General features: G+C 35.1%; 2 protein-coding genes across 2 annotated transcripts; both read right to left on the minus strand.

Moving 5' to 3' along the window:
- Positions 1 to 1,146: 1,146 nt before the first annotated feature.
- LOC101901615 (high affinity copper uptake protein 1-like) lies at positions 1,147 to 3,552 on the minus strand. Its single transcript, XM_059127163.1, has 2 exons — positions 3,305 to 3,552; positions 1,147 to 1,760 (listed from the first exon to the last, which is right to left on the minus strand). Exons 1-2 carry the CDS (start codon positions 3,416 to 3,418, stop codon positions 1,293 to 1,295), a joined length of 582 nt encoding a protein of 193 aa, XP_058983146.1. The 5' UTR covers positions 3,419 to 3,552; the 3' UTR covers positions 1,147 to 1,292.
- Positions 3,553 to 12,611: 9,059 nt separating this feature from the next.
- On the minus strand, positions 12,612 to 16,844 carry LOC131804347 (high affinity copper uptake protein 1-like). The gene is made up of 2 exons (XM_059127164.1): positions 16,306 to 16,844; positions 12,612 to 13,393 (listed from the first exon to the last, which is right to left on the minus strand). The coding sequence occupies exons 1-2, from the start codon at positions 16,387 to 16,389 to the stop codon at positions 12,914 to 12,916; spliced, it is 564 nt and encodes a 187-aa protein (XP_058983147.1). The 5' UTR covers positions 16,390 to 16,844; the 3' UTR covers positions 12,612 to 12,913.
- Positions 16,845 to 26,961: the final 10,117 nt, after the last annotated feature.

Here is a 26,961-nt window from a genome sequence, read left to right on the forward strand (position 1 = left end):
GCCGGGAATGGGCCAAAATACCGTAGAGCAATATTCGGGTTTCAGAGCAACATGACTGTTACATTGGTCGTTTGAAGGCCATAATTATAATTCGCGCCAAAGGTGAACAATTCGAACAAATCTAAACTTATTCTAAATTTTGATGCTATTTCCGAGATTTTTTGCTTTCATTTAATAAAATTTAAAAACTTATAAAAATTATGGCGTTTGACTTTGTTTAGTTTTTTTTTTTTTATCTCACCCTTTATGTATTTTTTGGGGCCTTTATCTTTAATACTATGATAAAGGCCATATTCGTTTGAGTCTGATTTTTCCTAACTGCATGATATCGTAGTCATAGATTGTTGTTAAAAATTCTCCAGATTCACCAGGCTTCTTTGGTGGCTTCTTTTTCACACACAAGCATATGGCTATATCTCAACCAAAATAGAACTTAGTTTAAAATTGGACTTTGTCGTTACTCGAAAAATTTCCAGGAGACGTTAAAAAATTATTCTATAAAAAAACAGTGTGAAACTTTATCGAAAAATTTGTATTTCGTGACGAAATGTTCGTCTCCAATATGGTACTGAAAACATTCTATTTCGACCCTCGTTTAGATTTAGTCGTGATGTAATGGTAAATCTTTCAGCCTCATATCCCACAGGTTTAGCCCAGTTGCTCAATGGACAATTCAACGGTGCCACACTATTTTTTCCAACATTTTCCTGTCGAAAAAATGCTAATATGAATAGACTGTTTTTATACCTTCCACCACATAAAGTATGGAGGGTATATTAAGTTCATTTCGTTTGTAAATCATCGAAATAATTATTTTAGAACCAAAAAAATATATATATATTCTTTATCAGCGTAAAACTCTAAGACGATTTAGCCCTATCCGTCCGTTCGTCTGTCCGTCTATTGTAATCATACTACAGTCGAAACGAATTAAGATATAAATTTAACATTTTGCACAGATATGTATTTTGTCTGCAGGCAGGTCAAGCTCGGAGATGGTCCACGATATCGTATAGCCCCCATATAGTAGTTTCCCCCAAACTATTCAGTTTGTGAACTATTCGGTTTCCTCTCTGAAATGTTCAACATATATTTATATCATATTCCTGGACACTTAGAATTAGGTCATTGGAAAAATGTCGTACATTTTATCAATTTAATTGTTTATTTTCTTCATAAAATTTTAATTTTTTAAAATATGGCACAGTCGAAATATGTATATATATATATATTAGCACATAAAATATTTGCTTGATTGGGCTAAATTATTAGATTTTTTTTAAATATGCTTTTTACTGACAACATTCACTATCGTAGGCATCCTGTTTAATCCATCCAAAGAATAGATAACCCAAGGCCAGACCCAACACGACAGACAAACACAACCAATAGTTGTAGGTCATGAAGACCAACATCAGCAGATAGGACATAATTATTTGTATGAGATTAATTGAGGCCTGAATTAAATGGGGTTTGGCCAGAATCTTCTCGAGGTAGGTCTTTTCACTAAGCAATGGCATACGGCTAGACGATGATGCACTTTCATCTTCTTTTGGGCACACTGTTCCTCTCGTTGTATTGTTGCCACGTTTTGCTGCATCTTTCTCCGCTGTGCGTCGTAATAAATATTCACGTACAAATTTAATAGCTTCGTAGAGGAATGCTGCTGCAAATAGAGCCAAAGCGGAGAAAACAAATTCGGTAACGGTTTCGGGGAGCCAACCTTCCCACAGGATGCATTCTTTGTGGCCAAAGTGGAACTGAAAGATGGAGAATTATAATGGAAAATTAAGTGATAGTGCTTAATGAAATTGGGAACTCAATTTGGAAGGTTAATGGTCCATTGGGTTCGATTATATTATACCCTAGGAGAGGTATTCCTAAAAAAATTAGGGCTCTTATACGTTAGAGTAGTTTGGAGATTTTATATGGAAGATAAATCTGAACCGATATATTTGAACAGATGTAGTGAATGATATCGGATATCGAAAGCATATAACGTCTCTCATTAACTTCAAATGTGTCATCCTCCTAAACACATACGACATTCACATTTTTTATACCCTCCACCATACTACGAAGGGTAAACTAACGTCATTCCGTTTATAACTCCTCGAAATACTCATGTTAGACCCAACCAAGTATATACATTCTTGATCGTCATAAAATTCTAAGCCGATTTAGCTTTGTCCGTCTGTCTATCCGACTGTCTGTTGAAATCTCGATGTCTTTCGAACGAATTGAGATACTATATGCGTATATGGGTATTTTGTCAGTAGGCAGCTTAAGTTCGAAAATGGGCCATGTCGGTCCAGGTTTTCGTATAACCCCCATATAACACTCCTGATATTCGGAATTTTCATGATTATAGCGACATTATTCACCGGAATTATTTCAAATTTCGTATTCAAAGATCGTAAGGGAACTACTGTCAAAAAAATTACATATGCATGCCCACGTCTTCGTACAGCCCCCATATAACGGCACCTCCCTTTATTCGGTATTTTGATGATTTTAGCGACTTATTCACCAGAATTGTTTCAATTCAAAGTTCGTAATGGGTACTACAGCCCATGACAAAAATTACGTATGCAGGTCCACGCCTCATATAACGGGTTTCATTTAAGCGGTATTTTTCCGATTTTTTTTTTTTTGACATTTTTTTTTTCTGATCCAGTTTCAATTAAATTTTACAGAGGTATTTCTAGGTCGGTGTACCTATATTTGACAGACTTTTGAATCCATCCTAGCCATATACGCGAATATGAGGAACGTTAAAAATGGGTGTTATATCCATACACGAACCGATTATCACCAAATTTAACAACCAAATGAAATGAATGACATCTGTACTTTTCACAGACCGACGGACGCACAATTATAGAACATTGCTCCGATTTTGGCGTCCAAATTTTTATTTTAGAATTTTGAAATCGAAAAGAGGCACCCACGGTAGAGTTAAGTAAGTAAAATTATTTAAATCTGCATTTTTTGTAATTTACCTTAGCTCTGTTCCAGAACCAGCGAAAATCTACTAGTTTTGCAATTATTTCAATATTTCAAAGGGAAAATCGATTATCGAAGTAAAAACTTTTTCATTCTTGCAGATCACTTGTCAAATTTCACTGTCTAGGAAACACGTTCCCATTTCTTTGGATGTACACAATGAATTTATAAACATAAATTTTGGCACTGAAAGCTTGTCAAACGAATAATAAATTATTAACTCTACCACACCTTAAGACAGCTTCAAATATATTTTCCTAATTCAATTATAGAAATTACAATAAATTCAAATACTTACCGCCATATTCATGGGACAGGCGCCATGATGCATTCCGCCCATTCCGCCTCCATTTCCATTACCATTTCCATGACCCATTCCATTTCCCATTCCGTTACCGTTGCCGTGATTCATAATGATACTGGGTAATTATAGTTAAGAGCAGCAATATTTTATTTAAGCGGGATAAATGACGAACGGAATCGTTTCTATTTGGAGATCACTTTTCACCTGTTACAAGTGCAAGCCTATCGAATACTGATGCCGGCTAATGGCTTGTTGTGGCCTTTATAAAGCGACTTGTTCGTTCGTTCGCTCGTTAGTTTAATCGCTTTTCGCATATCTTCACACGTGTCGTCACAATTGTTTTTTGCTAACTTATCTATCTACCTAGGGTGCAAATCGCCATTACTAAAACAATAAACATCGCTTAACAACAACTACAACAAATACAAATAACAGCAATCAACAACTTCATCTGGAAAAAAGAGGCAAACTGTTTTTGGATTATGGATTTTTTCCATTTTCTAATACCTGATTTGTTCCTTTATTCTTAACGTATTTTTTATTAGATCCTTTCAAATTTCAAATTTGGTACAGATATGAAAAACATCACCCAAAATCATTAGCGTGACTAGAGCATATAACTTCAAACTATTTGTGAATAATTCCACTGGAATATACAGGGTGAGATAAAAAACGGCAACAAAGTCAAACGCCATAATTTTTAAAACAATTTTAATTTTATTGAATGAAAGCAAATAATGCCCGAACATTGCTCTACGGTATTTTGGCTCATTCCCAGCATAGCGCTTGCTTGAGGTGATCCACACTTTGGTATTTTTTAGTGCCAACCTTGCTTTCCAAAATACTCCCGACACAATAGTCCAACGGATTGGCATCCGGAGATTTTGGTGGCCATTGTGCGCTGGAAATGAAGCGAGGAACCTCATTCTGTAACCATTCTTGGGTGGCCCGTGCTGAGTGCGATGGTGCTGAGTCCTGTTGGAATGTCCAAAGTCTGCGACCAAAATGTTTGCGTGCCCAAGGCTTTAATACACCCTCCACAATATTTTCGCGATAATATTCGGCATTTATTCTGATGCCACGGTCGATTGATACGAACGGAGAGCGACCATCGGCTGTTATGGTGGCCCACACCATAAACATGGCCGGCACTTGAGTTCTGGTGGCCAACCGAAGGTGCACATTTTCAGCTGACCTCTTTGGCAAGTAAACACGATCATTTTTTTTTTTTTGTTTACAAACTGCAGGATAATGATTGTTTTCTTATCGGATAAACCCAAATTCGGCAGTTCACCACTTTCGGCCAAGCGAAGTAACTCTTTAGCTTTTTAGAGCCTATTTTCTTTCTGTTGCGCTGTAAGTTCTTGCACTTTTTGGAATTTTAATGGCTTTACTCATTCAATGGCTCATTTTTCGGCAACTGCGAGGCGGGTTTCAATCAAGTCGATTCTTTACTTTTCGAACCATTTTGCTGATGTTGCTGTTTGCTTCCATCCATTTCTTTGACGTCGGGCTACGCTACCAGTAAGTTGGAATTTAAACTATCCAATGAGTACTCGAAATGTCAAATCACAGCAGATTTGATAGCAAATAGGGGACAAACCTTCAAAATACGGAAAATCGGGATATATTATATATTTATTATATGAGAGCATTCACAAGAAGTGGGCCTACAATAAATATTTTTTGCGAAAAGTTAAAACTCCCAATGATAACCCCAAAGATGAAATGATAACAGATTTTTGGGAAATTGGTAAAAGCTTCGAAACACTTTAAATCAGGAAGTTCTATTATTTGTGAGCAATAACTAAATAACCGATATATCTCATTTTCAATACCAAACTTCATATATGCCATATTTAATTATTTATCTTGAAAATTGTAACCTCAAAACTTTTACCGACTGATGGGCAAATGAATCGACATATAAACAGACATAGTGAAATCGACTTAGACCTTGATCATGAATATATGTACTTTATGGGGCCTTTATCCTTAATACTATGATAATGACCATATTCGTTTGAGTCTGACTTCTGTCACCGACTGTAGTTTCCATTACGAACTCAAAATACGTAATTTGAAAAAATTCCGGTGAATAATGACACTAAAATCACCAAAATACCGAATATAGGGAGGTACCGTTATATGGGGGCTATACGAAGAGGTGGACCTGCACAGACAATTTTCTGTCTTAGGCTGTAGTATCCATTTCGAACTTCAAATACCAAATTTGAAACAATTCCAGTGAATAATGTCGCTAAAATCAACAAAATACTGAATATCGGGAGGTACCGTTTTATGGGGGCTATACTAAGACATGGACCTGCACAGACAATTTTCCGTCTTAGGGTGTAGTATCCATTTCGAACTGCAAATACTAAATTTGAAACAATTCCGGTGAATACCGATTATCGGGAGGTACCGTTATATAGGTGCTATATGAATATATATACTTTGGTGGGTCTGATATGAGTATTTCGAGGAGTTACAAACGGAATGACAAAGTTAATATACCCTCCATAGTATGGGTATAAAAAATATAGTATATAAACTCAGTTAAAATAAAAATAACTCGACTGTGTAAAAAAAGATTTGAGTATTGCCGAATGTCAATAAAAAGGTTAAACGATATCAACTAGGTACAATTAATACAAGGTAGGAAAAGTTAACCAATATTGTGAAAAATGGAACCTGTCTGTATGGCTTTTATTTTGCAAACAATATTTATATATTTGAAGACAATACAGATAAATACGTATCTAAATTTGAAAGAATAAGTCATTAAAATAAAAAATTAAATTGATTGATAGCTTTGGAATACCTCGTACTTGCCCTAAGAAAGTATCCAATATTTCGAAACATATAAAAATCTAATGTAATTATACCCTACACCACATAGTGGTAAGGGTATTATGTCTTTGTGCATTTGTTTGTAACATGGAGAAGGAAACGAGATAGACCCATAGTTACTTTTGAGAACCTTCATAGAATCACTTTCTGAGTCGATTTATGCATGTCAGTCCAAATGGCCCGAATTTTGGCACATGTGACCGAGATAAGCCTTAAAGCACATACAACAAATATGTTTTATCCGATTTGGTGTTTAAGCCTTTCACATTCGTAATATGCACTCCACAAGAATGATATTTGGTACCAGATAAAAGATACAGCCCAGAAATAGCTGTTTGTAATTTTATCGAAATCGGTTCAGATTTGGATATAGCTCCCATATATATCTTCATCCGATTTCGGGTTAATTGTGCACCAAATGGCCGATATAAGTCCAAATGGACTGAATTTTAGTACATCGGACCAAATTCAGCCTAGAAACAAGTATATCAAATTTAGTGAAAATCGGTTCAGATATAGATATAGCAACCATATATATGTTTCATCCGATTTAGTGTTTTAGTCCCTTACATTCGTAATATTCACTCCACAACCGTGATATTTGGTACCAGGTATTAGATGAAGCACAGGAATAGCTGTTTTAAATTTTATCGAAATCGGTTCAGATTTGGATATAGCTCCCATATATATCTTCATCCGATTTCGGGTGATTGACCACCAAATGGCCGTAATAGCATCAATTTTGACAAATCCGACCGAAACCAGCTTAGAAGCAAGTACACCAATTTTAGTAAAAATCGGCTCCCATATATATCTTTCATCCGATTTGGTCTTTAAGTCCCTCACATTCGTAATATGCACTCCACAGGAATGATATTTGGTACCAGAAATCAGATAAAGCCCAAAAATAGTTGATTTTAATTTTATTAAAATCTGTTCCGATTTGGATATGCCTCCCATATATATCTTCATCCGATTTCGTGTTACTTGTGCATCAAATGGCCAATATCAGCCCAAATGGCATGAATTTTGGCAAATTCAACCGAAACCAGCCGATAAGCAAGTACACCAATTTTACTAAAAATCGGTTCAGATATAGCTATAGCTCCCATATATATCTTTCATCCGATTTCGTCTTTAAATCCCTCACATTCGTAATATGCACTCCACAGGAATGATATTTGGTACCAGATATCAGATAAAGCCCAAAAATAGTTGATTTTAATTTTATTAAAATCTGTTCCTATTTGGATATGCCTCCCATATATATCTTCATCCGATTTCGTGTCAATTGTGCACTAAATGGTCAATATCAGCCCAATTCACCTGAATTTTCGTACATAAGACCGAATTCAGTCTAGAAGCTAATACGTCAAATTTGTAGAAATCCGGTTAAGAGATAGCTATAGTTCGTAAAATGCACGATAGAATTAGAAAGATTTTGATTTTGTACCAAATATCTCATAGAGCTCTGAAATGCCCTGTATAAACCTTTTTACGAGATCTCTACTAAATATGCATAGTGGTGTAGGGTATCATATAGTCGGCCCCGCCCGACTTTTGAGCTTTCCTTACTGGTTTTTTTATTGGAATATCAAATAGTTTAATTTTTGAAATTACCGGTGTCTCGAACCTGTTTTGGCAGCTAGCACATAGCGAATAATAATAAAAGTAGAACATAATTTGAAAACTAATAATCTTATTCCAAAAATAAGATACATTTCCAAAGATCTTCAATTCTCAAAAAAAAAATCATTCAAAAATCCCATAAATTGCCATTGAAAATTTTCAAAGCAGGCAACCCCATTTCGTTGGGTAAGAGAAAATTAGCAATTGAGTTAAGTGGTCACTGATGATCACAATTACTTGTGAGCAAATTGAGCGTAATGAGTTCGAATTGTTTTGTTATCAAACGCAGGGAGAGTGATCGAGAGACAGTCCTAAAATACAACATTTGAAATACTCTTGTATTTCGTTATTTAATTTCTGCTCTTCTTATCTGTTAAATGATATCAAAAATTTGTAACTGCTACAATAACAAAAAAAGTGCGTTGAAACGCATGTTGACCCAGTAGAAGTTGATAGCAATCACAACAGAGATAATTGAAAGAATATTTTTTGTTTTGTTTTGAATTTGTTGACAAATGTAGGTAGATGATATGTAGATATGTTATTGCTTGTTTCAAATGCATTAATATTTAAAGGAGACTTAAAAAGGATTTCAATAGGCAAGGAATTCGTTTTTGGGCAAAGTGGGGAAGTGTTGTTGGCAAGAAACCTAAATGAGAAAGGAATGAGGAATTTTTGAGTTGCCTGCTTTGACAACTGTCTTATTGTCAGGTAAAATCTCACCTAATTTCTCTAGATGTTGCTACTTATAATAAAAAGAAGAGGCTTTATTTCCTAATTGTACTCCTGCCGCAGTATCCTGACTAATTTGAAGTAGACAGTACGTTGAACATTTGACCGTATTAAAAACATTCATCTCAGTTTACAAATGACGGAGGACAATATTATTAAAATAAGGTTTTAACTTTTGTGAAACATTGATACCATACGGAACTTATGGATTGATGGAACGTTGGCTGAAAATCCTTCTTGTTCCCACTAATGCAGTGCTTCAGATGTATAAGGTATAGGTAGCCCAAGACAAAAGACGTCTTTTATACCCTCCACCATAGTATGAAGGGTACATTAAATTTGTCACTGTACCACTTCGAAATATACAGTTTAGACCCGACAAAGTATATATATTCTTGATCAGCAAAAAATTCTATGTCGATTTAGCGATGTCCGTCCGTCTGTGGAAATCTCTCAATCTTCCGAACGAAATGAAGTAGGTTGATAAAATTATACTCAAATGTATATTACGTCGGCAGGACTATTGGTATTGAAAATGGGGCATGTAGGTCCACGTTTTGGTATAGCCCCCATATAATGGTACCTCCTTATTTTCGGTATTTTGGTGATTTTTAGCGACATTATTCACCGGAATTGTTTCAAATTAGGTATTTAAAGTTCTTAATGGATACTACAGCCTAAGACAGAAAATTATCCGCGAAGGTCCATGCCTTCGTTTAGCACCCATATAACGGCACCTCCCGATATTCGGCATTTTAATGATTTTAGCGACATTATTCACCGGAATTATTTAAAATTTGGTATTTAAAGTTCGTGATGGTACTACAGCCTATGAAAGAAAATTGTCTGTGCAGGTCCACGCTTTGGTATAGTCCACACATAATGGAACCTACCTATATTCGGTATTTTGATGATTTTAGGGACATTATTCACTGAATTTTTTCATGTTTCGCATTTAAATATTTAATGGTTTATGACAAAAGTTGCCAATGCAGGTCCACGTCGTCATATAGACCCAAATATAACGGCTACATTCGGTATTTTTAAGATTTTAACACAATTTTTAAGTTTTTTTTTTTTTTGAAAATCGCCAAATTCTTTCCAAATTGTGGAGGGTATACAATGTTCGGCCTGGCCGATCTTACAGCTTTTTCACTTGTTTTTATTGTCTTCCAAATAATTTAATTAGTCTTTCCAAATATTGGGTTCTATTGTGGTAATGTCAATTTAAACTTTCTAGCCTCTCACTCTTATGGTATTTATTCTATATAAGTAGGATCATCAGCAGTCTGTCCTCGTTAAAGTTGCTAACATTCGGCACGTCTTCCCCAACTTTGTTGCTTAGTGGTTTTACTTTCTCGATGTGGGCGACTTGTCCATGCCAACGGTTTTTGACCCTGGATCTCTTTGGCAGGACATTTGGTTCCAATCTGGCTTTTCTTCTATTCGTCACTTCTATTAAGTCGACCCACAATATTATTATATAATTCCTTTTGTCCGTCTATTTTGTTGTTGTTTTTTCGGCACACTTTTTGAGCTAAAATCTTGAAATTTCGTATGTAGGTCAATATTTATCCGAGTCATCAGAAGAGCTGTTTTAGAAATTTGCACTAAAAAAACAACTTAAATGATTTGATATTTAGCTTTTTCAGGGGAAGCAAAAATTTTCAGCGACATTTGGTTCTAAATAAGTACAAAAATGTACTAAATATGAAGGAGTGTAGTTAAAGTTATTATCTTTTCCACCGAAAGGGCGAAGGGGTGATAAATTGCAGTGAAAAATAATTTACTGCACACAAAGAGGAAGGATAATTCGATTTTGCGCCAACTTTGCATATCCTATAATTGGCTTTAGTGCTATCATATAATTGGCTTCAGGTGCGAAAATGGACAATATTAATACACTCCATCAAGTACCTCCCCCACAAACGTTAAAAATTTGGAATAATTACAACTCTTATAAAATATAATGTAAGTGTCCGATTGTCTTCAAAATACACACATCACAATGTTTATTTTAATCAAAGGTCTGGTGTAAAGATGGAATACATCGATCCACTCCTTCTGGTACCTTCCCCACAAAGGGTCAAAATTGTGAATATTCATGAAACTCATAAAACACGAAATTAACATCCGATTCCATTCAGGCTTGGTGCATCTCAATATTTCCATAAACACAAGATCCTTTATAAATATTGTAGAGACCGAACCATTTATTCTGGTATCTCCCCCACAAAGGGTCGAAGTTTTGAATAACCAAAATACACACATCACAATATTTTTATTTGTGAAGATGGCATATATCTGTTCACTCCTTCTGGTACCTCCCCCACAAAGGGTCAAAATTTTGAATATTCATGAAGGTCACAAAACACGAAATGAACATCCGATTGAGGGTCTCCCTTGGATAAGAAACGCGGGATTTTCGGGCATCACCAATTGGTGAGCAATTACACTAGCCATTACTTTGAAAATTTCAATATGGATTAAGACAGTCAGGATTTGATATAACCTCCGCTGACACAAGTTTGTCATTCCATTTGAATCTCGTCGAAATAATAATCATTGTAGACCCAACTAAGTATATATAATCTTGTTCGGAGTAAAATTCTAAATCAATTTAGGCATGCACGTCCGTCTGTCTGTGACAGAACTTTGTCTTTATGGATCAGCCCTGCTCAAAACCGTGCTCTAGAACATGAGGCGAAAAAGAGATAATTTAAGAGAAAATTAAAATTCTGCGTTTCTTTACACTTCACTATTCCATTTAATTGTTTTTAAACATGGCCCATTCCCGGCGAAACGCTTGCTTGAGGTTATCGAGACTTTGGTATTTTTTAGTGCCATCCATGCTTTCCAAAATACTCCAGACATAATAGTCCAACGGATTGGTATCCGGAGATTTTGGTGGTCATTGTGCGCTGGAAAGGAAGCGAGGAACCTCATTTTGTAACCATTTTTGGGTGGCGCGTGCTGAGTGCGATGGTGCTGCATCCTGTTGGAATGTCTAAGGACTGCGGCAAAAATATTTGCGTGCCCAAGTCATTAATACACCCTCCAAAATATTTTCGCGATAATATTCGGCATTCATTCATTAATGCGAGCGGAAAGCGACCATCGGCTGTTATGGCGGCCCACACCATCACCATGGCCGGCACTTGAGTTCTGGTGGTCAGCCGAAGGTGCACATTTTCAGCAAAGTAAAGACGATCATTTTGTTTGTTTACAAATTGCTGGACAAAGAATGTTTTTTCATCGGAGAAAACCAAATTCAGCAGTTCACCACATTCCAAGCAAGCGAAGCAACTCTTCAGCTCTTTTGAGTCTATTTTCTTTCTGTTGCGGTGTAAGTTCCTGCAATTTTTGGAATTTCAGTGGCTTTACCCCGAGCTCATTTTTGAATATTTGCCAAATGGAATATTGCGATATGTTCACCTCACGAGCCATTTTTCGGCCACTGCGACGCGGGTTTCGATCATGTCGCTTCTTTATTTTTCGAACCATTTCTGCTGATGTTGCTGTTTTCTTCCGTCCACTTCCTTGATGTCGGGCTACACTGCCAGTATCACGGTAACGAGAGATGGTACGAGAGACACAAAAGATTTATTCATATTTAAATGCTGGAGTGCTCTAACGATAGCCACTTGTGTGTTTCCAACCCAAATATAAAGAAATCACTCTATCACGCTTGAATTTTATCACGAATAACTTCTTTCTGGAAAATTCTCACCAAAATGCTTTTGTACGCTTGTAAACAATATAATGAGCTGTCACTGGAATAATTTTAACAGCTGTCGGACGAGTGGCTTAGAAATGGCAGCAGTCTAAAGTTGGTTGCAGTTTTTTCAGCTCATCCTGTATTGCGTGCAAACATAAGTACCAAATACTTAAACAGGTCTAAGTACGAACTTTTTGAATTTAAATCATGATTTTGATCCATTGAAAAGTAAAAGTCATGTTTTTTTATTAACGGGTTAACGGACAAGAGCGGACTTTCCATCTTTTTTTTTTTTTGGTAAAAAAAAAAATAATATTTAATATTTTAGTATAAAAAAAAGTTTATTTTACTTTCGTTAACTTACATAATTAACAGTTGAACTTAAATACTAATAATATGGCACTTAAGAACTCAAACAGACTATCACAATTGCAATTAAATATATAAAATCGTTATCTTTTTGCACATATATATTTGTTTGCAATTTAAAATCGCTATAACTTTTCAAACCTAGAACTACTTTTAAAAGCATAAAAATATTTACTTTTTTCGAATAAGAAAAAAAACTAATGCTTTTTCATTAGCCCTTAAATAGGTAATACTTTTACGACAAAACAAATATAAAAATACCAAATGATGTTCTGGCATCATTTATTGCTCTCAGAATGTAATCAGTGACAGCATTCACTCTCATAGACATCCTGTTTAATCCACCCAAAAAAAAAGTATCCAACTCCCAGACCCAAAATCACAGCCAAACACAACCAATAATTGTAGGTCATGAAGACCAACATTATCAGATAAGACATTATAATCTGGATTAGATTGAAGAACGTCTGTATCAAGTGGGGTGTGGAGAAAATACGCTGGGCATAGGTCTTTTCGCGGATGGGAGCCAAATTGCTGGATCCATGGCACGCAGTTGTCGCGGCAGTATTCGTTGAGGGGCCAGCAGTTTTGGATTGTAATTCCAGAGCAACACGTTCGGCTTCATTGCGTACGGCACGACGTAAGAAAAACTCCCGGGTAAATTTCAAAGCTTCATAAATAAAGGCGGCCACAAACAGAGCCAAAGCGGAAAAGACAAATTCCGTAACTGTTGTTGTCATCCATCCCTTCCAGAGAATGCATTCTTGGTAGCCAGTGTGGAACTGTAAATGAAAGAATGTAAACAAGGGAAAAAATTAATAAAGATAAGAAAGGGTTTTGAAATGTATGTTGTTATTTCTTAATCGAACAAAGTTAAATGAACTTGAAATAGATAACGGACAATAAATGTTAACTAATTTTAGGAATATTCCGTAGCTGGGATATGTATTACCAAATCTCGATTTTTTAGAATTACAGTGTATTTGTTTTTATGTTACCTTCTTGAAAATATTTTGTAATTTTATTCTATTTATTGTTTTAAAATATTCTCCTATATAAAAAAACACCTTACTACTACTGAGAGAACCATTTACCACATCAATTCCGAAATGATTGTGAAAACCATAGCTCTTCTCATAATCTAAGAGATAACAATAGAGTTGCCAAGATATACTAAAATTCACCCTAATTTCACTGATAAATATTGACACAAACTTTCTTCTACTTAATTAAATTTGACAAAATAAATTACAGACAAATAAAACCAGTAATGAAAAGTCAAAAGTCGGGCGGGGCCGACTATATAAAACCCTACACTACTATGCATATTTAGTAGAGCTTCCGAAACAAAATAATTTATGTGAAGTAGATCATACCACCAACCAACATTTGGCTTTAGAGCAGTTATAGTTTGGTTTCAAAGGTAAATAATGTATGGGAGGCATATCCAATTCTGAATCGATTTTAATTAAATTTGACGGAGACATTTTAATCTACTATACCAAATAACATTCCTATAGAGTGCATTACATTACATCGAGAAGGTTTATATTAAAAAAAAAAAAAAAAATATATATATATATATATATATATATATATATATATATATATATATACATATATATATATATATATATATCGGAGCCGAGTTCCACAAAATAGAAACGTACGTCCCAAGATTCACTTCAGTTAGGCTGATTAAGCCATTCTTTGCACAATAAACCTGAAATCGGAGCTATATCCAAATCTTGCCGTTCTCGATAAATTGGCAAAGGTATTTCTGTCGAATGCATATTACGAATGTGAGGGACTCAATACCAAATCGGATGAAATATATATATATGGAAGCTATAGCTATATCTGGAGCGATTTTCTTCAAATTTGATGTACTTGCTTCTAGACTGAATTCGGTCGATATTATCAAAATTTACGAGTTTTTGACAGATATTGATAAGATAACAGACAGACAGATAATTAACCCGAAATCGGTTGAAGATATATATGGGAAGTACATCCAAATAAAAACCGATCTTCATAAAATTTATCAGAGGTATTTCTGAGCTCTATAATATATCTGGTACCAAATATCATTGTTATTGAATGAATATAACGCGTGTGAGTTACTTTAAACTCCAAATCGGATAAAACATATTGATGAGAGCTATAACTATATCTGAACCGATTTACACCAAATTTGAAGCAGTAGTTTCTAAGGTGAATTAAGTCGTAATTTCAAAATTCAGTCGATTTAGGCTGATATTATCCATTTGGTGCACAATTAACCTGATATCAGATAAAAATATATATATGAGCTATATCCAAATCTGAACCAATTTTGATAAAATTCGACAGGGGTATTTCTGGACTTTATCTGATGTCTGGTACCAAATATCATTCTTGTGGAGTGCATATTACGTTTGTCAGGGACTTAAAACCCCAAATCGGATGAAACATATATATGGGAGCTATACTGAACCGATTTTCTGCAAATTTGATGTACTTGCTTCTAGACTGAATTCGCTCGGATGTACCAAAATTCAGGACATTTGGACTTATATTGGTGCACAATTAACCCGAAATTGGTCGAAGATATATGGGAGCAATATCTAAATCTGATCCGATTATAACCGATTTCCATAGAGTTCGACCTTGGGCCAAACAAATATTGTTTGTATCCGACAAGAATAACTTAAAATGAAAAAGTTGGACCACATTTAAGGTTAATCTAAGTTCAGATCCAAAACGGATGAGTATCACATCGGATTAGAATCTTAGTTTTTAACGGTTACTTCGATGCGTTACAAATGGAATGATGAACTTAATATGTCCTCCAAGCTATGGTGGAGGGTATAAAAATGCAGAACTGGATATGCACATTTGAAATGAGGTTTCCTTCTTAGTTCTACCATGAACTATATTTAAAGACTATTCTCATTAAAGCCATCTCTTATTTTTCGGTAGTATAGATATTATGAATACAAATTATGGTAAAAATCTAAAAAGGCTTCTTTGACTATTTTGCTAATGTGTATCCTGTTTCAGAAACAGCAAGAGTTTTTAATTAGAACTAATTAGTATTAATTTACAAGTTCTGTTAAAGCAGAACTAATAAAAAATTCAATTTTATGACAAAGCCAAGATAAACCATTTATTTTTCGTGTTGTCTCCAATTTAAGATATTCGGGAAAAATTCTCATGCCTAAAATGTCTATTTGACCCAGTAAGACTCTGGACGCACATGAGAATTTAACTGTTATTTTAGGGAAGAGTAGTCTAAATTAGCTGACATTATTAATATTTTGACAAGGTATATTTGTAAAGCCATAATAAGTGGTCAACTGTGGAAGAATTCCGATTTGTTAAACTGTAACCAAATTTATTGGAAATTTTTATTCAAAAATTTTAAACACAAACAACGTCCGTCCATATTTGTTGAATTATATTTTTTCCACAAACAACATGACAACACTATGCTTGAGCATGTAAGAGAATAATTGTCTTATCAATTCAATTCTATATTTCGTAATAAATCTCAAATACTGTCATTTCTCTTTAAATTTTCTCTCTCCCTCTCTTTCACTTTTCACTCACCCTCACGGAACAATCAAAAACCACTTGATTCAATTATTCCATTAAAAAGATGTTTTCAAATTACGCGGAAGATAATGAATGAAACGCAATGATCGATACTTACAGCCATATTCATGGGACAAGAACCATGACCATCATGTCCACTTCCACTGCCGGAGCCCATACCGTGATCATGATCGTGATCCATTTTTTCGTACGAGGTTTTGAATAAAACAAAAATAAAAGAAACGCGAAAATATGCGAGGTGGTGTCCGGCCGACAGATAAATCTGGATCAAGGTAATTAGGAGAAAACCTTCAACTGAATGACAAATTGAGTTGCAATGGGAACAACGCGATTAAGCAAAGTCAAACGAATTGGAGTTATCAAAAAAGTATTCGTCAGTGCGTTGGAACTCGCTTTTTTTGTTCTGCACTCACTTGCTGCAAGTGAAAGCCGATTGAATACTGATACCAGGTGTTGAAATGTTGTGGTCTTTTTAAAGCGTTTTTCGACCGATAATTGGTTTTGCACGTCTTCGAGCAGGTTGTGTCGTCACTTCGGTTCTTAATTGAGTACGTATCTGTGTACCTGCCCTGTGTTTTTTTCGGAATCTCCGTAGACCAAAAACAAAAAAAGAAAAAGACCAACAAAACAAACAAAAACACACACTAAACGATCTACTACGATAACAACAATAACTGAATACCGTAATTTAATCCAGAATATCAACTGATAAGAACGGCACTGAGCAAATGTGTTTAAGTGGTCGGCAAGAGCCATGAATCCCCCCAATTGTGGCGAGAGAGAGAGAGAGTAAATAGAGCATAATGAGATTGAATTTGGTTTTTTTCTGGGTCCATTGTACATACAGACATACTAACATGTTAAGAGAAGAAAATTTGTCTAGCTCCAACATACCCCCTCAATTTCTGGGGTACAGCTGGCTCCAGCTCATATATCAAAGAGAATTCAAAAATGTATCCATAACTGTCAATATGAACGGGCACTGACACCTGTTGATCTAGATAATCGTGGATAGCAGTTAAGGGAGAAAATAAAAAAGTGGAGTATTAAAACTTTGCAAAAATATCAGATTTAAAAATATTGCAACTTGAAGTCGCGCTGTTGATTGACTTTGGAATATAAGGGGAATTATTATGTCTAAGAGACGAGCTTAAAGATTACATGATTTCAGGGGAAAATCGTCGTCTGATCAAAGCTATTACATATAGATTTGCATTACGAGATCATGATAAATAGGTAATTTTTTCAAAAATTCAAGCCTATATTTGAAATATATAGGTAGAACAGTTCGAGCCAATTTATTCTACGAATAACGTCTTTTGTTTCTAACCTTCCCCCAAATAGTTTGAAATTATATTGACTTGGCCATCTGTTTAAATTCGAAATTCTGGAACAATAATCCAAACTTACATCGAGAATTCGAATTGCTCATTTACATTTCTTCATTTTAATGTTTTTCAATTGCAAAAAGTGGACCGATATTTAAAAGTAGTAGTTTTAGTAATTTAATAATATTTTAAATTTTCAGGCGCAACGGTATAATATCCTTTGAGAACCTGACACGCAAAATTTGAACTTGATTAGAAAGTGCATTTGAATTCTTGGACATACTTAACAATGACAATCTTTCACGAGAAAAGATCTTACCCTCTGAATGAACTTATTTCAATACCAATCATCATAGACAATACAAATTGTTGAGCAAATTTTCAATGCTTCCCATCAAAAATGTGGACCATAATTGAATTTCAAACAAGTTAACAAAGGCTATAGTCGTGCGGCTCCGACCATGTGATACCCTACAGCACTACAATATGTTGGAAGCCACCTTATGTCCAAAATCAATTTTTGAAGAATTCGTTTTTGAAATACTGCCATAGAGCCCTGCCGAGGTCTTTTGGGGTATTTGCCCAATATTCACGCACTTCATCGTGTTGTTATGTATTCAAAAGAATTTCACACGAAAGTTGTGGTTCATTTAATCCAATGGTCATCCAAAATGCTAGACTTCTGCCATGTCCTAAACTCTCTCCTCATGCAAAATTCCATGTCCATTGGTTTTCAATTGTTACCTATATAGCAACTGAAAAATCAGCAAAATGTTAATTTGTTGGTCCATTTGAACCCCTTAATGTACATCTTCAAAAAAACAACAGGCTTCAATTCTGATTTTTGGTGAGAATTTTCCAGAAAAAAGTAATTCATGATGGAATTCAATCGTGATAGTGTGCTTTATTTATATTTGGCGGGAAAACCACAAGTGGCTATCGTTAGAGCACTCCAGCATTTTAATGTGAATAAATCTTTTGTGTCTCGTAGTTTCCGTGATACTAGTAGCCACGTCAAGGAAGTTGACGGAAGAAAACAGCAACATCTGCAGAAATGGTTCGAAAAGTAAAGAAGCGACTTGATCGAAACCCGTGTCGCAGTGGCCGAAAAATGGCTCGTGAGCTGAATATATCGCAATATTCCATTCGGCAAACATTGAAAAATGAGCTCGGGGCAAAGCCATTGAAATTCCAAAAAGTGTAAGAACTTAAACCGCAACAGAAAGAAAATAGACTCAAAAGAGTTGCTTCGCTTGGCCCAAAGTGGTGAACTGCCGTATTTGGTTTTCTCCGATGAGGAAACATTCGCTGTCCAGCAATTTGTAAACAAACAAAGGAAGTATCCAATTTTTTCAAATTTGGTACATCGTAATATTATTATCAAACTTAGATCGAGTTCGGAGATGGGTAATACCGGTCCACTCCTTCGAGCACCTCCCGCACAGAAGGTCGAAATTTGAAAAAAAATATTTTATTTCACAAAAAGTAAAAGGATAATCCGATTTTACTCCAACTTTGCAAATCCTAATGTTTGCATCAGTGCGAAAATGAACGTTATCGGTCCACTCCATCAAGTATCTCCAAGAGTCAAAATTGTGAATAATTATAACTCTTCTAAAATGTGATGTAAAATTCCGATTGTATTTAAATTACACATATCACAATATTTTTATTAAACCAAGGTCTGGTGCGAAGATAAAATATATCGATTGACTTCTTCTGGTGTTTCCCCCACAAAGGGTCATAAAACACAAAATTAAAATCGGATTCCACTCAGAATTGGTACATCTCAATATTTCCATTAACACAAGATCTGTTATAAAGATAGTAGAGATCAGACCATTTCTTCTGGTACCACCCCCACAAAGAGACAAAGTTTTGAATAACCAAAACGATTATAAAATCAAAAATAAGCATCCGGGTCTCTTCATATTTCACACATTCCCATTATGTCAACTAACACAAGATCTTCTGTGAAGACGGAATATATAGTTCCACTCCTTCTGCTACATCCTCGACAAAGGATCAAATTTTTGAAAAATAAAACGCTCAAATAAAATGGAATAAGCATTCAACTCTATTCAAATTTCACACACACAAACATTTTTGCTAACACCAGATCTGTTGTTAAAATTATACATATCTTCGAACGCCTTTCTGGTACTTCACATACAAAGGGTCACAATTTTCAATACTTTTATCTGTCATAACTTGCAAAGCAAGTCAGCTATTCTTTACTACTGTTTATATAAATAAATATTTCTCTGAATAAGGAACCGTAGATGGATATGGAATTTATGATTTCGCATAAAATTGAAAATGTTCGATTTTCTTGTGATTTTGACAATACCAATATTTTTATCTGTATTATTTTCATAATTCAAATGGAATACTTCGGTCGATTTTATCTGATAGCGTGAGTTATTTTAACATTTTCGAAAATTTATCACATATCTCATGTAAAACGAAGGAAGTAAGGAATATAGTCCGAACCTGGTACGTCGCAATATTTATATCATATTTATTTTGGTCCGATACGAAATGGACAATATTGGCTCATTCCTTCGGAACATACTCCATAGAAGATCAACAATTCGAATAACCATAACAGAAGTCAAAATATATTTAAATAATCAAACATTGGCTGAAGGTATACACCTGTTGGCAAAACCCACTGATACTTTTTAACTTGTTTATTACTTTTTATATTTCTTCTCAATCAAGGGTTAATTACGTACTTTTTGTTTTATTTTAATGATTACTTGGTGCTAGTTTTCAAAATTGTACAGGTAATTTTTCTTCATTTTTTCGTAGATAAATAGTGGAAAGTTTTTATTTTTCAAAATGTCCCCCAAACATCGAAAAATTAATTTACAAAATAAGCCGTAAAAAAGAAACGCCTTCGCTCTCTTACCCTCCCTCATTATGTCGGACGTACTATGATGAACAATAAATAAAATGAGCCCGTAATAAAACTCATTCCACTGACATGAATTTACCTTAAAACCACACTCATACACGTGCGCGGTTAAGATTTGATTCTCCACCTTCGTACCTACTAACCACATCTACCATTGGTATTATTGTAATTACGGACAAACATATACCAAAATATACTTGGGCGGCATACATACATACATAGCAGTAGCATATTAAACGTATATGGTTATATAGAAAACATGTTATTTACATACATATGTATACTCATACAAACATATAATTATTATTTTTTGTTTCAAATGTATTCATTGTTTATGGTGATATTAAAAAAAAGTCGAGTCACATTTAAATTTTGAATGATCATATGTATGGAACATATATACAAGTATGTACAATTTTATGACTGCATAGAAAACACACACAAATTGTTACAAAAATAAATAATATTTTTTAATGACAAATTTGGTGAAGACCTTCTGCATTTGGCCAATGGGATAGTATGTCACAGCAAAATCATTAATCACTCAAAACATACATTAATTCAAAGCATATTGCAAGTAACTACATAAAATACAAATAACTGACTTTCTTTTGAAATTCAGGTTTTAGATATTCCGTCTCTATGGACCAAACCTAACATTTGTTTCATTTGTTTGTTACATATACGATTCCTATTGAAGTTGGTGATTGTCAGTACAGATTTGTATGTGGCTAAAGTAACTCCCATACATATTTTTCATACGATTCGATATTTAAAACTCTATCGTTATATAATGTCGATATCAATGATAATTTGAAGTCTAATAGTACCTCTATAAAATTTATTCAAAACTGCTTTAGATTTGGATATTTATCTTTCATATATTTAAGCAATGCTATTTGGTACGAGAGATGAAATACAGTCGAGATATCTGTATTTATGTAAAAAAATACGTAAATTTCCACTAAACCTCGAATACCGCGATATCACATATACATTAAAAAACCAGTAAATAAAGTCCTAAAATTAGACGTTTGTGCACAATAAAAGGTAAATTGGACGAAGTTATATATGGGAGCTATATCCAAATCTGAACCGATCTCGATAAAATTTAGCAAAGGTATTTCTGAGCTGCATTTGATATATTTCCACAAATATTGTTGTTACAGAGTGCATATTACGGCTGCGGAGGACAAAAGTAACAAATCGGATGAACAATATATATGGGAGCTATAGCTATATCTGAACCGATTTCGATCAAATTTGGCACACTTATTTTCATGTCTAATTTGGTTGTATGTGAAAAATTTCATACTATTCGGGCTGAAATTACACGTTTGGTGCACAATAAAAGGCAAATCGGAAGAAGATATATATGGGAGCTATATCTAAATTTTTACCGATTATCTCCAATTTCAATAGGGTTCGTCCTTGGGCCAAACAAATGTTGTTTGGAAAATTTCATCTCAATCGGATAATAAATGCGACCTGCATTTTGTTCACAAGAATACATGGACAGACGGACGGACGGACGGATAGACGGACTGACATGCATAAATCAACTCAGAAAGTGATTCTATGCAAATCATCTACTATGGGTCTATCTCGTTTCCTTTTGCCTGTTACAAACAAATGCACAAAGACATAATACCCTGACCACCTTGTGGTGTAGGGTACAAACACTTCTGACCGTTACAGTGGTGTTGATAGTCAAGATATCAAATAAATAGCTAAATAGGTACAATATTTATGTAAAACAAATTGATGTTAGTCATTTCGCTTATAAGACATGAACCCCTGGAAATATTTTGACAATTCTCAAGAATTCGGAATGGCTTTTGCCCAAAAAAGAAAAAATCTTAGAAAATCGCGTAAAATATGCAGATAAAAAGTGTATGGTTTTCTGCAATATTTTCCCTCTACCATGGAGGGTATATTAGTTTGTCATTCCGTTTGTAACACCTCGAAATATACATTTTATACATTCTTGATCAGCATAAAATTCTATGTCGATTTAGCGATGTCCGTCCGTCTGTGTGTCTTTGAAAATCACTTTAGCTTCCGAACGAAGTGAAGTAGGTTGATTAAATTTTACTCAAATATGTATTATGTCTGCAGGACTTTTGGTATTGAAAATGGGTCACGTAGGCCCACGTTTTGGTATAGACCCACGTAACGGTACCTCCCGATATTCGGTATTTTGTATATTTTAGCGACATTATTTACCGGACTTGTTTCAAATTTGGTATTTGGAGTTCGTTATGGGTACTGTGGCCTATGACAGAAAATTGTCTATGCAGGTCCACGTCTTCGTATATCCCCCATATAACAGTATCTCCCCATTTTCGGTATTTTGATGATTTTAGCTACATTATTCACCGAATCTTTCGGTTGTAATAGTTTATGACAAAAGCTGCCTATGCAGGTCCACGTCGTCGTATAGACCCTGATATAACGGCTGCATTCGGTATTTTTAAGATTTTAACAGAATTTTTAACGGATTTTATTTTTTGAAAATTGCCAAATTCGTTCCAAATGGTGGAGGGTATTCAAAGATCGGCCCGGCCCAACTTTCACCTTTTTCCCCAGTTCCTGAATCTGCTAGAATCTACTAGCTTTGCAATATTCTTCGATATCATAAAAGGAAAATCGACACTTCGGTATATTTTAGTGCCAACCTTGATTTTCAAAATACTCCAGACACAATAGTCAAACGGATTGGTTGCAGGAGATTTTGGTGGCCATTGTGCACTGGAAATGAAGCGAGGAACCTCATTTTGTAACCATTCTTGAGTGACGCGAGCTGAGTCAGATGGTGCTGAGTCCTGTTCGAATGTCCTAGGTCTGCGGCCAAAATGTTTGCGTGCCAAAGGCGTTAATACAATCTCCAGAATATGTTCGCAATAATATTCGGCATTTATTCTGATGACACGGTCGATTAATACGAGCGGAGAGCGACCATCGACTATTATTGCGGCCCACACCATTACCATGGCCGGAGCTTGAGTTCTGGGGGCCAACCGAAAGCGTACATTTCCAGCTGACCTCTTTGGCAAGTAAACACGATCAAACTGATGGACAACGAATGTTTCGGCCAAGCGAAGCAACTCTTTAGCTCTTTTGAGTCTGTATTCTTTCTGTTGCGGTATAAGTTCTTGCACTTTTTGGAATTTCAATGGCTCATGTTTCAATATTTGCCGAATGGAATATTGCGATATGTTCCGCTCACGAGCCATTTTTCGGCCACTGCGACGCGGGTTTCGATCAAGTCGCTTCTGGAATGTCCTAGGTCTGCGGCCAAAATGTTTGCGTGCCCAAGGCGTTAATACAACCTCCAGAATATGTTCGCAATAATATTCGGCATTTATTCTGATGCCACGGTCAATTAATACGAGCGGAGAGCGACCATCGAATATTATTGCGGCCCACACCATCACCATGGCCGGAGCTTGAGTTCTGGTGGCCAACCGAAGGTGTACATTTCCAGCTGACCTCTTTGACAAGTAAACACGATCGAACTGATGGACAACGAATGTTTCGGCCAAGCGAAGCAACTCTTTAGCTCTTTTGAGTCTATTTTCTTTCTGTTGCGGTGTAAGTTCTGGCACTTTATGGAATTTCAATGGCTTTACCCCGAGCTCATTTTTTAATATTTGCCGAATGGAATATTGCGATATGTTCAGCTGACGATCCATTTTTCTCACCAAAATGTTTCTGTATTGTTGTAAACAATATAATGAGCTGTCACTGGAATAATTTTAAGAGCTGTCGGATGAGTGGCTTAAAAATGACAGCAGTCTGAAGTTGGTTGCAGTTTTTTCATCTCATCCTGTATTTGTACGAAAAGTGCTACATTTGGTAATGGGCGATGTGATAGGGCAGGAATCCAAAAGGTTGATATTGAAAGTTTTGGAAATGTGTATTATAATTGTTTACTAAGTACTAAGTGGTACTAAAGTGGGTATTGGGTGAAGGAATGGGTATAGAATCCCGAAATTTGATGCTGAGATCTCTGTTGGTATCTGGGATTAAGATATGGAGGCGATTTTGAAAAGTACTAAATGGTACTAATTTTGGATCACTGTTGGTGTCTAGGTTGGAGAGATGGAAATGTTTTTGGATATGCGCACAATATGTTACTAAATTTAGTATTGGTTAAGGGAACAGTACTGAAATCTTGAAATTTGATACTGAGGCCTCCTTGGTTTCTAGGGTTTACATATGGAAATGTTGAAATAGTTTTGGACAGAAAAATTGGATGTTGGTTCATTGTGCAATAATTTTTTCAGTGTTCTTCGAAATGGAAGATTTTGAAAACTATGTGGTTGAAAAGGTAAACATTTTTCTATTTTTCTTTCCGAAGAAAGGAAATAAACTTGAAGAATATATACAACATTGAAAGTCTAAAAATTTAGTACATTTAAAAATTTGTGCTTTTTTGCACAAATTGAAGGTAGCCTTCTATTTCCATTCGGTCAGAAGATAGCGTGATTATGACATACAGGCAGACTGTCTGCCTCAACTTAGGGTTTTCCACTGATCTAGAATGTATGTAAATTGCAGATTTTACAGTGATTCGAGGAGCTACAAACTGAAAAACAAAGTTAATATACTTTCCATAGTATGGTATAGAGCTGATATGGATAGAAGAACTTTTATATAAAAGTATTTCCTATAGATTTTGGATGGACATTATACCTATGTTATATCCCCCATTGAAAGTCGACCTCGTGAGGGTTCGTCCATAGGTAGACGACCTCCGATAGGTCTTTTGAGAAAGAAAACTTTCTGGTCCACAAGTCCTGGAAGACATGCAGGTGATCTTCTACCTATGAAAGACCTACAGGGGTCTTCTAATTCTAAAAAAACGCAGAGGAGCTCAAGAAATAACATGTTTTTCCTACATAAAAGAAGATATCCTGTTAGTCTTCCAGGGATGGATAACTTCCTTTATATCTGATTTATATAATTAAGATCTTCTATAAACAATATATAGTATATATTATGTAAACAGTATCTCGCTCTAAAACGCAAATGTATAATTTAGGGTTTTACTGTATATATTAAATTTGTCATGGACACACATGTTTAAACTAATATATATACATACAAATGTATGTATGTACACTCTTTGATATGTATATTTTCATGAATGAGTTTTTTTGGGGGTTGAGCTTGGTTTCATATGTATTTTTTGGTGTACGAGTATGTTGTTCGTATGTAAATATTTCGGCATTCGCTTTGGTTTGTGTGGGGGTTTTTAGTTTTTATTTTAAACATAAAGCCATTGTCTACTTTCACCGGAAAGTTAACCAAAAATTGTCCATTAACAAAGGTACATTTTTGTAGATTAGTATATGTGTAGATATTTCGTAAAAACATATGAATTATATAAAAGAGAACATCAAAAGAAATACAGATGTTTGAACTTTGGGTACAGTATCCGGATAATAAAGTATGTTAGTTGTGTTTTTTGCTTGTTTTTTTTTTTTTTTTTTTTTTTTTTGCGGGGACAATTTCCATGACACAGTAATATTTTTTGATTTAAAGTTTTTTTTTGATTGTTGAAATTCAAAAATTGTATAGTTTTCTGACACCATTCTTCTTCGAAGAAAATCAAAACGTGCATCGTAGTTCAAGATGCAGAGTCCTCCTATTACCAGTTTCTCTCCTTTTTAACAACATATTTTCCAAATAAAACAAAAATTCCCTTCACAGTTTTTATACCCTACAACACTATGTGTTGGGGGTATTATAAGTTTGATTGGGCCAAAAATTATGTAACACCACGAAATATTGATTTCCCACATAGGAAAGTATATATGGATCTTCCTATCTCGCCGAGCTGAGTCGATCTAGCTATGTATGTCCGTCCGTCCGTCTGTCCGTCTGTCCGTCTGTCCATGTTAATTTGGAATCACTCTACAGGTCGCAATTATGGCCCGATCTTCACGAAATTTAGAATGGAGGTAGGGCTAGGGTCAGAATAGAACCCTATTTCTTTTGGAGATGATCGCCAAATGTTTAGGGGTTGAAATGGACCAAATACTGAAAAAATGTCGGATTTTGCAGTAGCTATACAGGTCGCAATTATAGACGCGGAATTTCGCATGTAGCTAGAGTTTAGGGCGGGGAAGAAGCCCACCAATTTGGGTGGTCATCGGATAATATTTAGCGGGTAAAATAGGCCATATCTTTTTTGTTGAAAAAATTCGAAATTTTTCATTAAACCGCGAATATTTTAAATCCCGGCGAAATCACAAAGCCATGACAAGGTTACTTCTGATCTTTACATTGATGTTAAGATCCAAAAAATCGAATATATAGCAAATATATGCGACATATTTGTCTATCAAAGAAGATATGCTTGAAAGATCTCTTTTATGTCGAGAACGGCTGAACTGATTTCGACAGTTCTCATTAATTCAGAATGGCCTCTTGACAGGAAAGGAAAAACGTCTAAAAAACGCATACAAATATCTCTCTAAAGATGAAAATATTGATT

This window comes from Musca domestica, unplaced genomic scaffold (assembly GCF_030504385.1).
Source record: "Musca domestica strain aabys unplaced genomic scaffold, Musca_domestica.polishedcontigs.V.1.1 42, whole genome shotgun sequence".
Lineage (NCBI taxonomy): Eukaryota > Metazoa > Arthropoda > Insecta > Diptera > Muscidae > Musca > Musca domestica.